The sequence below is a fragment of the Schistocerca cancellata genome, chromosome 3 (assembly GCF_023864275.1).
Source record: "Schistocerca cancellata isolate TAMUIC-IGC-003103 chromosome 3, iqSchCanc2.1, whole genome shotgun sequence".
Classification (NCBI taxonomy): Eukaryota; Metazoa; Arthropoda; class Insecta; order Orthoptera; family Acrididae; genus Schistocerca; species Schistocerca cancellata.
Window position 1 is genome coordinate 281,406,404 of NC_064628.1, and position 13,993 is coordinate 281,420,396.

General features: G+C 41.2%; 1 protein-coding gene across 1 annotated transcript in view; it reads right to left on the reverse strand.

The window, feature by feature from the left end:
* The window catches only part of LOC126176263 (uncharacterized), a 204,797-nt gene that overhangs the window by 133,064 nt on the left and 57,740 nt on the right, over positions 1-13,993 (reverse strand). The window contains exon 2 of the mRNA XM_049923410.1: positions 4,390-4,518. Coding sequence (XP_049779367.1) covers positions 4,390-4,518 — 129 coding nt within the window. The remainder of the gene's footprint in view (positions 1-4,389; positions 4,519-13,993) is intronic.

Consider the following 13,993-nt stretch of genomic DNA (forward strand, 5'->3'; position numbering starts at 1 on the left):
AAAAGAAAATTGCAGTTTCACCGCCAATTCCACCTTTTCTATTTCAGCCAAGTTTGTTTCGTTGCAGAAGGACTTGTTTTAGATGATTACAATCCTTCTTTCCCTATTCGTGAAGCAGTACTACAATTAAAGTTTTAACATTTCCATTCTCTTGCAGTGTATTGCTTCTGAAATTACATCTATAGACTAATTACAATTACATAAATGATTATAAGTAATAGGTAAAACACTTACATAGATGTTATGTCAAAGAGCATGATTATACAGGTTACATTAAGTGAAAACAGACAAAGAAGTTAGATAACATTAGTATAGGTAATATCAATAACACTGTTAAAAGAAGTTAGATAGCAAAATTACATGTAGTATCGATAACAGTGTTACCTTACTACTGGATTAGGGGTGTGTTGCACTGTGGGAACAATAACAAACCATAAGTACAATCAAATACATATTAACTGTATTATATTATTGTTGGATACTTACTCTCAGATCTAACAGTCTTATTCTTCTTGTACCTGGGAGAGTTGATTGGTCCGGGCTGCAGCTGCCACTTCATCCTGTCACTATGAATATTAGATCTCAAATGAGGGGGGTTCAGGCAGCTGGTTTATATCATTATAACAAAGGGATGACTGGCGAGATCGTGTTTCCTCTTGGGCTAACCTTCCTATTGGTCCTTGGGGGGGGAGGGGCGGAACAGAGTAGGGACTAGGTGGGGGTTCCTCTGGATGACCTTGATCAATTGTCAGTGGTTCTCTGGGTGGAGGGGAATGGGGAGGTGACCTTGAATGTAAGTTGCCCAAGAGGTCCTTATCAGTGACCTTGAGATAAGAAACCAGTTATAACCGATCCTAGGCTGTGATAACCTACTCATACTATGTTTTCAGATGGCTAGGTCGTTCAATTTACCAACAGACGCATGTCTCATGTCCACAAAACTTACTGCCTTATTGGAAGCACTACATTCTACTAGTGGATGACAGCAGTTCTATATTTCCTACTCAGTTACTTGTTATCTACTCTGACAGTACTTAAAAATTTTAGCATCTGTTCGATGAAAAACCCCACTTTATACAGGATTATCAAAGTGTTGTAATCAGTGCATGTAGAAGGCCAAACTGCTAACTTCACTAGTGTGATAACACACTGTGGGATCACTGGCAGTGAAGTTATAGGTCAGCTAGCCAAAGAATCTTCTGTGACAGGGCATACTATCTGGACTGCCATCTCAATTATGGATTTCCGATGTGTATTATACTCAGCATGATAGAAGATTAGCAATGGGAGGAGGCAAGAAAACATAAAGGGAAAAGCTACACAATACTTCGCCCATCAGTTTCCTATTCCACAAAGCCCCTTACACGTTCAGTATCTATGCACCTCACTCCTCTAATAACCAAGCTCAGTTTTAATCAAAGATGAGTTCGTAAATATCTGTATGTGCTGCGCATCTTACAGAGAAGAAGAGGACGCAAACCACCTTTCCTTTGGGTGCCCCATGGGCAGGGAAGTACTGCAATCCTTTTACATGAAGTTGAGAAGCTTGGTCACCTTTTGCCAACAGTGTGATTGCACTGTTAAGAACACAGGATCTCAGTCTTTTAGGTGTGAAGTACACGATCACTGTTTTGGCATGATCCGAACCTAACACACCTGCATATTACCGACAACGGACTCTACAGAAGTGTTCCAGCCGGCCGTGGTGGTCGAGCGGTTCTAGGCACTACAGTGTGGAGCCGCGCGACCGCTACGGTCGCAGGTTCGAATCCTGCCTCGGGCATGGATGTGTGTGATGTCCTTAGGTTAGTTAGGTTTAACTAGTTCTAAGTTCTAGGGGTCTGATGACCTCAGAAGTTAAGTGCCATCGTGCTCAGAGCCATTTTTTGAAGTGTTCCATAACATTTTTATTATGCCATATATGCCTTTCTGTAACTATGCATGCAATTCCTTCAGTATTAATGTGGGCAGGTGTGTGTGTGTGTGTATACGAACAAACAAAGTTTTGTAATAGTAACTGCCTACTGCAGCCTTTGTATTTTATGCAACAATAAGCGTGCTGTATAGTGTAAGCTAAAGGTTAATCTCTCTCTCTCTACTCTCTCTTTTAAAAGACTCCTCGGGAAAGGAAATGGAGAGACTGTAGGTTTGAGACTGGATTCTTGTCAACTTCTGAAGTTGGGTTCCTATCTGTGTATGCTGTGGCAAAAGTTGAATAGTGACAAAGAAATCATCCATTGCCTCTCCTTTCTAGATCCAGTGGAACTCTGTTCCTTCCATGTGGGACTACCAATTGCGTTGGTTGGATGCAATCTATGATCTATAATAATTCCGAACCGGGGCAAAAACTTGATAGTGGCGCCCCCTCTCCCACTCGAGCGTTTCTTTTTAAATCGATTTTTCACAGATATGTTCATTTTGTGGCGCACGTCTTCCTGAAGAGGTTGTATGTACGAGGAAATGTAAGGCATGTTATGTGGTCATAGGTGTGCCAAAGTGCAGTGCCACGCCTCTTCACACAGCATTCTTCTATCGCACGTCACCGTATTTCGCTCTGTGGAATTCGAGCGTGTATTTTTATTTACAAGGAAAGCCATCAAGTCTACAATCAGGACAGTGAAAATTGGGATGTCCTGTGGTGCCTCACCTGCTTCCAGTAGGCCAATTTAACATCCTACCTACCTTTAAAAAACTCACAATTAATACTGGGTGGGATCATTTGCGACTGTGAGAATAAGAACTTTTAAGAAAATTTGCACTCTTTGTTGCTTATTAATTGACAACTTTCTCTTTTGCTTGATATAAAATTAAATATAGGAAACATAAAACCAGTAGGCAAGAGAGAAGCAAGAGAGTACACACTTGTTCAGTCCATAGATCCCAACATTTTTTCTCTCTAATCTTGTTAGAGCTTTACACCTTCGTGCTTTCTTTTCTGCAAAAGAATCTATGACCTCATCAAAGTTCGTCAAACGTTTTGGTACTTTAAAAAAAAGGACGTTGTCTAATAATGAAAATATGTTAATACAATGTTAACAGACTGATCCGTCGGTTCTTGGTAGAACAACATTATAATAAATGAAAAACACCAATTTGCTTTTGTTCTACAATATTACTTTTATTATTAACCGCTTTACGGCTTACAAGGCCATCTTCAGACATTTACTGAGTATTTAAAACAAATAGTTCCTGCTGTGGTTTCCATTTGATTACGTCTATTTTGTCACTGTCTGCTAGAAAAACGAAATAGGTCTTTCCAATATTGCAGCAATTGTGACACATGCCAAGTAGGCGAGACTGTTTTGGCCCAAATGGTCGTTTTTATCTACCTCATTTGCATAAAAATAACGGCAGAGTACAACTGACGAAATACCAGTATCAGATGCCTATATCGCCTACTACAAGCAAAACTCCGTTCCCTTTCCTTTCTAACAAACAATCCTGTCATCAGTAATTCTGTAACTATTTCTGCCACTGTCAAAACTAGACCGGAGAAAAACTTCGCTAACCCTGCCAGAAACACCGGTTGACTCATCTCGCGTTTATTCTCCGGGTAGGTGCTATTAGGTTTTCGTACTGCGCGTTTCTCGTTCTATTCCGAGAATAGGAGCTGATCATTCGCACACCCAATCAGCCACATAAACAAACAGCGATTGGCATTCACTATTCGGGTTTGTTCGACTCAGCTTGTGTAGCCCGGGCCCCGTTTGTGTGCGGAAAAGCGTTTTATTTCTTGGCGCAACGGGGATTCCACTGGCAGAGACATCACGTACACAGTGCACGCATTCAAAAATCAACTTAGGATTCGTTTATAAATCAACTTTGAATGTTTTTAAAAACCATCAGGGATGCGTTTCAAAATCATATGAATAATCGATAGACCAACGTGCGCTGGACGCTGGGCGCTTTGAAACAAGGTTTTTCCCTTCAAGAATATGAATTAAGCGTCCCCTTGAAATTGCAGTCCGGGGCAGATACCCCGGTTTGCCCCTCTTCCACCTCCCACCCCTCTCCTTTCCTCTAGATATGGGCATGGTTGGATGGAACAATAATGAAGCATTTGCACTGAGACATTATCAAGGACAAAAATGTTCCCATAACCTCGACTGCAGTAGTGGGTAATTTTAAACCTGTTAAATATGCAGTTCATTGTGACTGGTCGTGCGATAGATTGGCCCAGATATATGATTTTAAAGACAAATTGACAATTTATGACAAATAGCAACCAATAGGAAAGTACAGCTGTTTGTCTCAAGTAACTACAGGAATTCTGATCAGCCATAAATATAATCTAAAAGCAGTCCTTGTTTCGGACAAATTCTCTGCAGCCAAGACATCGGTTGCAGCTAAGCAAGCGAAGAACCTTGAAGCCAAACGAGAGAGAGTTACCGAGCTGCACGTCGGGTTCTGTTAGCTGCCAGTTGAGGGCGCTGACGACCCAGGCAGCTGCTGCCATCTTCTGTCTGCCGGAAGAAATCTCTACAGAGCAGTTCTCGCCTTCGTGTATGTCGAAGATCCCTGAAACACAAAATGTTATTTTAATTTTTTTTTTTTTTTGTAAGGCCAAGAGTTCACTGTAATGTGACAAATAAGCAGGAAAGACTTCTGTCATTACTGAAATCTACAGAAGCGAAAACAATGTGACGCTTGCAAGAATGTAATTGGACCATGCACTCGGGAGCATATCGAAGTCATCCTGAGCTCTTGTCTGGACTGCCATTTGATGCCCCCACCCCTTTTTCTGGAAGTCTGCGTTTCACTTAGATTTAGCAAATTTTGTAATTCTGAAAGTAGATCTAATAAAAACAAAACAAAGCACAGCAAAAAACACTGTCCATTGAAATTTAATAAACTTCTAACAAAGTGATTATTACAGAAACTTAAGGACCTTCGTTGCTTTGAATTGCACTGGAATAATAACATACCACCTAATGAATTAGTAAGGCCTTCTTCCAGTGATTTTACGACACCAGAGGTTTGGGTAATGCAGCGAATGACCATTGGCAGAGCATAAGTTTGTTTGCAAGAGGGTTCAATATAGATGAAAAGAGTGCTGATCCGTATCTGCACCTCCGCAGTCAACATAAGTGCGCATAAAGGCACCCCAGGAGGGAGGCAACGATGGTGAATAATTTGTGTAGTCTGCAATTTGCTGAACTGTTCGCAGAAGAAGGAACTGTAATGCAGAGAAAACTAGAAACGGCATTCTTTCATTTCTTAACCCATATTTACGCACATTGACAATGGCCATCATCAGAATCAGTATATAAAACTTTAATACAAATGTATGGAAGCACTTAGGGCTAGCATACAGCAAACAGAACGTATGTCAAATATTACAGATAAGACACATGTAGCAAAACGGAGCCTTACTATACGTGAAGAAAGAAACATCTATAATTTTACAAAAGAATACCTATTCTGATTCAGTTGAAAACCAGAGTATTACGTAGTTGATTGGTTGACTCACAGCGAACACTAGCAGACTGACAGAATTCAGATTTAAACTTCCTGGTAGATTAAAACTGTATGCCGAACCTGACACTCAAACTCGGGACATTTACCTTTTGCAGGCAAGTGCTCTACCAAATGAGCCCCCCAAGCACAACTCATGACTCACTCTTACAGCTGTACATCCGCAAGTACCTCATCTCCTGCCTTACAAACTTCACAGGAGCCCTGTTAGAAACTTTGCAAGACTAGCACTCCCAGAAGAAAGGATATTGCAGAGATATGGCTTAGCCACAGCCTGGAGGATTGTTTCCAGACTGAATTGTCACTCTGCAGCGGAATGTACTTTGATATGAAACTTCCTGGCAGATTATCTTAGCAATATCCTTTCATCCAGGAATGCTAGTCTTGCAAGGTTCGCAAGAGGGCTTCTTTGAGGTTAGGAAGGTAGGAGCTGAGTTACTGGCAGACGTAAAGCTTTGAGGACGGCTCGTGAGTCATGCTTGGTTAGCTCAGTCGGTAGAGTACCTGCCTGTGAAAGGCAAACGTACCGAATTCGAGTCTCGGTCTGACACACAATTTTAATCTGTCAGAAAGTTTCATATCAGCGTACTCTCTGCTGCAGAGTGAAAATTCATTCTGGAGAATTGAGATTGCGAGTACAAAGAGGTATAATGGCATAGTCAGGTGGTGGTGCCATGCTACGTGCATTCTTATAACCAGCGCCATCCAAGCAGAACAAGAGCAATTTCTTTAACTGCAACTATAAAATAAGGCATCAACAAACTAGTGCAATGGATGAGAAGTTAAATTATTTTATCATATGGTATATAGTTGGCCAACACCTAAATATTTGTATGAAGAGGAACAAGGAAACTTCTTTGTTTCTACATGGAATATGTACAGTTAATAACTACAGAAATGTCAGTGGTCAGATTGTGATAAAGGTTATCATGGGAGAGGAACAATAAATGTAATAGAGGGTATATTAAGAAAACATAGGTACATTATATACAACAATACCTTAAAACTAATAATGCCATTTAAAGTACAAGTGAATAACAACATTAAAACATTAACAAAATTTATTAAAACGTAAATAAAATAACAGAAAAGTTAGAGGTAACCATATAACTTTAAAATATATTTGAGTGCATTGGTCACCTACCCTTTTCTTTGCTAGAAATGGCCTAAGGGGAGGTTGAAGAAAGGAGGTAGAGTGATAGGGGGAGGGGTATGTGCTTGGGGGAAGGAGAGGGAGAGTGTGGGAAGGAGGAAATGGATGAGTGATGGGTAGGTAATAACTAAAGATCATAGTTATACCAACAACAAATGGCGGTTAGAATACCCATACACCATGACAATTTCATACGTAGGAAATCATGGTTACATCGAAAGAAAGTCTTCAGTTTTTTAACCTGTTCATTCAAAACAATGTGTAGCTAATACACTTTATATATATGCCAACTGACAACTACGAAAACATGAGTTCATTGGTTACATATTTTAATTTTATTTTTGTTTTTATTTATAATGGAAAAGCCAAGGGAGAGTGGTGAGGGTAACTGAGAGGGAGAGGGGGGGGGGGAGGAGTGTTCAAATTTAGGATAAACGGCATTAAAAGTAATAGACATTGGCGAGAAAAGGTAGCTCGACTACAAAGGATGAAGAGGGGGGGGGGGGCTGACGGAGGAAGGGTGTTGTGGAGGAAGGAGGGAGGACAGCCAACTGCAGCCTACACATATTACCCTCCATAATATTTTAATGATTTTAATCACCTACAGAACGGTTATCCTAGCGTTCTTGGATTCTCTTAATTTTACCAACTTAGGAGGAGCAAAAGTACTGGCTGAAGGGGCGAGTAAATAACTTCTCTGGCCATCTATTTTGCGTGCTTCCTCTGCCTTCGCCTCTCTTTTCAGACCTCAGTTGAGACAAATTAAGACAAATCAGCAAAAGCAGGATGAATTTCGGTGAAATACATGGACGTCCGTAGAAATTTTTCAAGAGGGGGGGAGGGGGGGGGGAGAGGAGGAGGAGGAGCAGGAGGCAGGCTCTAAAATTGCCATTTCAGATATAAATTTGCTTGTCAATTTCGAGACATGTCATTCCATAAGAATGAAATTTTGAAGATGATACAAAAAACTTATTGTATCCCAGAGAATTGTTGGTTATCAGTGTATGAGTGAGAAAGATTTACGCCATATTGCACCCTCCTACAGCCTCGTTGCGGACACCGATGGTCAAATAGCAAATTTGCTTCAACGTCCGCTTGCCCATCTTTGAGATCCAACCATGCAGTAGCGAGGTGGTAGCAGCAACTCCATCGTTAAACAAGAACGAGCTGTGTAGGCGGCAAGTGTGTGAGCCAAGCGCACGATTGTCACATAAATCATTTCAGCGATAAACCTCTCTGTTCGCAAGTAATCGTTTCCTTATAGTGACGTTTATAAGAAATGACACGGTGACAACAGCCAGCGATTTACGTCGCGTGCTGAGGCAAAGGCTTCCTGTTACACGAACGTGAGGACAGGAGAACTTACGTACTTCTGCCAGTTAACTTTTAAACCACGTATCTCTGCTGTTTTCTTTCGGCAGTTTTTATCTCCAATCTGCGCCAGCGAACTTGGCGTGGTCCTATCTCGCCACCCCTTTACTTCGGCTTTGAAAGCACTGTAGTTTCTTTACGCATCCCCCTACATCACACGTACTCTTCCGGGAACTGAACCTTTGACAATGACTGTCTTGCATTGCTTATCATCTTGCAATTTTTGTCTATGAAGCCATAGTCTCCAATGCAAGAAGAGGCAATATATGAGGACAATTCAATAAGTAATACAACATTTTTTGTCTGAAAGCAGGGTGGTTTTATTGAGGATTCCAATACAGCATATTATTCCACAGTCTTTTGGCTGCAAAAGACTATTTTCCAATATTATCTCCGTCCACTTTACTGGGAGGGCCCGCGTGGTACCACTACACTAGTCGACATGAGAGACAACGTCTTGCTGCATCAACAACCTCCCGATCACCCATGTACCGCTTTCCACGGAGTGCATCCTTCATTGCGCCAAACAGATGGAAGGTGCGAGATGCGGGCCTTAAGCGGCTGAGGAAGAACAGTGCAATGACATTCTGACAGCTTCTCTTAGGGGCGCAGACTAGTGTGAGGTCTTGTGTTGCAATGGAGAATGAGAAGTTCTTAGCATTTTTGTGGCGACGAACACGCTGAAGCCGTTTATTCAATTTCCCGAGGATAGAACGCGGGAGATGGTTTGGGTCTGCGCGATCTTGTTGCGATGATGACAGATGCCTCGCCCAACCAACTTCCAGGCTTTTGTTCACTGCTAGGTATCCGTAGACATTCCGCAACGCCCTACGAATATCTGCGATGCTCTGGTTTTGCGCCAAAAGATACTCAATGACATTTTTCGGATTGGAACGCACATCCGTTACAGACGCCATTTTGAATGTTACGTATAGCGCTGCAACCTGTCGACACTCCATGAAACTATAGGGACTGAAGCGGGAACATTCCACTATATACCATAAAAAATTCTGCATTCTTTCAACGGAAACTGGCCGAGAAAAAAATGTGTCGCCTTATTTGTTGAAGGCCTTTCGTACACTAGGCGTGAGGTCGGAACTGTAGGATGGATAGTCGAAAAGTTTCCCCCACAACGGCTGTATCTTATCTTTGATAGGGTTCGGTTCTGCATTCTTTTGGGGGTGGAGAGGGAGAAGTTAGTCTTTTATTGCCTCCCTACCTTCCCCACCCTTTTCCCCATCACATTTAAAGTGACATAGTTGCCTGGGATTTTAATAACAATACGACGAAGGGTACAGGAGGTACTTCACAACATTTCAAGAAATGAGAAAAGATCATACGACAACCTAATTAAAAGGGTGGTAAACGGCTTTAGAAAACCATGCAGAGGCCATATGGGCGAATACATGTAAAGAACATAGTGTGTGGATGTGTCTGGAGGCAGCTTCTGTCCAACAGTGGATGTTATATGGCTGACCATGAATTATAAATTATAGTATCTTTTATTAGGTGATCAAACGGAAGAAATGTGAGTACATAATTCAGAGTGCTGAAAATAGCTCGTCGGATCGTTTTAAATACGCATTTGTATCATTGCGTAGTGCCCTCAGCCCGGAAAAAAGGGAAGAGAAGATCACTGAACGACAAAGTCAAGTTTTTGTTTGTTCGTACTATTCAGTGATGCAAATGTGTTTATATGGTCAGTGTACTTTTACTGGAACACCTTCGAAATGAAGTGCAAAGTAGACAACCGCATAGAACTGTCTCTATCTAGGAAAGTAATTTGCATGTAATCCACTTGGCGACCTGTGGCTGAGGATCTAAGATCTCGAATCGCGCTGTGATAGAGAATAAAACTGTCTGTCACAGACAACTGTTTTAATTTGAGTGGGTAGGCAGAAGAAAGTGCCAATCTGAAATTTAGCAAATATTAAGCTGTTCATGTTATAAGTTGCTGCCTTTTAATGTTACCACGTGCAAGCTTCACGAACATCTGTACTTTTGTGCGGTTAAACTAAAATCAGAGACAAAGCTATGATAAAAAAAGAAGCAGCGTCCCCACCAGCCCTAGCCCTTCCTAAGTATCAAGAATGATTCAACAGGAAAATCAGCTGAATAATTAATCCAATAGGATATTAATTTCATTTAAATTAATTGGGAAAATTGGTGAACGTAACTGATATTCCAGAGGCTTGAAATATTACTCATTTCTCTTTAGCTGAACATATAGGTCTCATGAATTAATCTGGTTACAGGCCTTCGAAGGGAACACATAAGAGGACCATAAAATCGCAATTTTTAAAAATGGGAAAGGCACTTAAACAGTTGTAAATGAACCAATAGGACACATAAGATTAACTTTTCATGAATCAGGTTTATTCATTGAAAGAACAAGTTAAAATTAGGCGATATTCAGTTAATGTTCTAACCTGAACACTAAAGCATTAAGACGACTTCAGGCTGTGTGTTGGGTGAGGGTGCGAGAGGATGAAGTGTGGGAAACACTCATTCACTTACACGATAGAATAGATCAAGACACAATTTACCACCATTAAATGCAAGCATGAACGCGCAAAGAGGTTTAACGCGTTTAGAATGGTTTACAAAAGGAATATCAAAGCATATTTAATCACGCCCGACAACCAAGAGCGGGCCTCTCCACGTGGCAAATTACCATACACAATTAAACGAATTAAAACGCTTCCAAGAAAATAGAAACACCAAGAATACCCGAGAGTTGACTAAAACCACAAGATTAAATGATCGCGAACCACACATGAGGGAACTAACGTTGCAGAAATGAATATCGAGAAAGGTTTCACGGCACACGTAGTTCTCCACTGAACACGGCAGCTCTCACAAATTCACATAAAACACTCAAATCTGAAAGTTCAAATCATCTACCGATACAATTGAAATTTAAACTGAATCAAGAAACACGTTAGAAACTACGAGCAGCACACATGGCTCATCGCCTTACGTACAAGAAGCTCAAACCCGAGTATGGATCAGACACAGGAATCACGCAGAAAAATAGACAAAAATTGGAAAAATAAAAGCACCCACGCATGTAGATTCAGTCACACCACATTGACGCGATACTTTTGAGTTTCTGACTCACGTTAACCGCCTTTACTGGTAATCAGTCCATCCTGCTGTTCCAAAGGAACAAGGGAAGTTACGCTCACTGATTGACTCCGAAACAAACATATTCGACTCCAAAGTCTAAAAACGAACTGAAAAATGAATATGGCGCTTCAGCTACCCTGAAGGAATTAAATATCTTGAACGATTTCCTTAGTAACTACAAATCGCGCTTAACACGAAATTCTAATTCAGCAGAAGGCTTACTTAATCCTATGACCATACTCACCAGTGATCGGACAGAGTGCCTTCTGAACAAAGCTCCCAGCCACCCCGGAGTACAGATGAAAGTGACCAGAGGGGCTGTTTCCGTTACCAGCCTAATAATAAGCAACTCCCGTGCGTGAAGGGTGCACCTCTCTGTTTAGGTAACAGGCGCTCTAGGTTGGTCGTCCTGTACTCAAGGCAATCAACTTCTCTTTTACTCCGAGGAGACGACACACCATTCAGTTACTAGTATCCAACAAACACCGAAATAAACATGGAAATACTCATTCGTTCACATTCAGACACAAATACCGTAAAATAAAGGAAGGACGTGATAGGCAGACATTCAGATTCAGGTCTGAACTTAAAATATGGTGCATAATTAATTGAACTGCCGATACAAGCAGACCCAGGTTACTTGTATTCATGTCATGTAGGCATAAAATTTGTCTTGTAGCTACTGCTCAGTCCTCCGGGGGTAGTTGAAAAACTAAACCGCAATTCTGCAGTGTGCATAACTAAATGACACAAGGTCACAGGAGGCACTAATGAGATGTTCCGTTGTTGTCTGCTGTATATGAGAAAGCGCAACGAACTGGTAATAAGTAATACCACATGTACTGCCAGAAGGAACTGTCTTCTTTAGAAATTTTGTCTCACACTATTATAGGCTTGTCTTTCACTTTAACCAAACATGTAGTACACAATAACTCAAAATACGCTCTTGTGGGTTAGTAGTGCCACCTACCCCTTCACATTTGTACTATAAAGTGAAAAATTATTTAGAAAACACATGATTTGATTATAAAATCTAACGTATATTGATAATAAAATACAACTGCCATTCCGCAATAAACTTTCACAGTGTAACAAGTGTTAATATAAAGTCTTTCGCTGGAGATCCGAAATGTTTAAAAGTACATCCCTTTCATGATCTAATCTCAACATTTCGGACATTATGGAGTGATGCTGACTTTGTTTTACAAAGAGACAAATGGGAAATCAAGAAGGACGTAATGCAGCCAATATTAGATGTGAGGGTGGGGGATGGGGGAGGGGGAGTTGGCTGCGACGGCGCGGATGTCTATCTTATATGGAAAATTACCTACCGTACGGGTAGACAAGATTGTAGGAATGATGTTCAGACTGTGCACTGCAGGATTTGCGTTGTTTACAGAGTTAGTCTCATGACTTCTACCTAGGCACGGATACTGGTACTGCGACGTAGGATTGAAACACACGCATCAGTTTGGATCACAGTTGCAGACAGTCAACATGGGTCTGGACAAGGTGAGCAGAACTTTACTCGTAAAGCCGTTTTATCAAGACAACAGCAATACTGCTGCTGCTCTTCGGGAGTATCCACACTTAAAGGAATAGAGAATAGCCCTACTCAGTACAGGGGTTGAAGAACTTGATTCGGAAGTTTGGAGTTACTCCTGGGAGAGGCCGATGGCCAATTGCGCCACAAATCGTTGAAAAAGGTTGTGTTTCTATGACTGAGATTTCTGGACGAAATATGTGATCTTCAAGCAACGCACGACCTGTATTACGACAGCTGAAGATTCCACGCTCCACCATTCAAAAAGTGCTGTGAACAACTGTGATACGGTGCGTCTAGTGCTTTTCGAGACTGTCGTAGATGCAGGTGGTCGTCAAATTGAGCAACGTTTGTAAGCTGGGACATAAACATGGTAACAAAAAATGGTTCAAATGGCTCTGAGCACTATGGGACTTCACATTTGTGGTCATCAGTCCCCTAGAACTTAGAACTACTTAAATCTAACTAACCTAAGGACATCACACACATCCATGCCCGAGGCAGGATTCGAACCTGCGACCGTAGCAGTCGCGCGGTTCCGGACTGCGCGCCTAGAACCGCTAGACCACCGCGGCCGGCAAACATGGTAACAATTAACAAACTTTAATGGCTAAATGTAGAAATTAAAATGTGTTTCTTTCGGTGGTTTCTTCGTTATTTCTCTTCCGCATGTCCTTACGAATGTTTCATTGTCCTACGCCCGCTCGTTTCTCGCGGAGAGGGGGGGGGGGGGGGGGCGGACTCTCAAGCAGAGAAAGTTTGATTGTTACCGCACTGCAAGTAACATGGTTCATCGAACCAGATGTGGAATACAAACGTATTATAGTCCTAAGGGAAGTAGTTTCACTCAAAATAAATCACCATTAAATAGTATTTGAAGACAATTTCTTTTATTTTCAAGTAGATTTTGATTACAAGTCCAGGTTAGCGTGCAGATTAAGGCTATTATCTTTTTGTTTTTCTCGTAGTTCTGCGCTTTTGTATTGCTTATATACCTAAATTATTTTTTGGCTCTAGCACTCTTAGTAAACTGTTTTCAGAAGCATGGTTTCTTAGTGATTCCAGACCATAAATATTATTACAGGTCATATAATCACACCACCGACGACAAGGATACGAGTGTACTCACAAAGCTTTCTTTGAGTTGTCTGCAGCTGATAAATTTTTGGAATAAATCACTTTCGTGCCAATACCTGTAAAGTTTTAATTATTCTATACTGGTTTCGGTACTGGCTGTCATCTTCACAGGAGATAATAATGTACATCATTTGGTCAAAATTGCAAAGATATGGCAACATAAAGTATAAAATGTGAGGCCACGC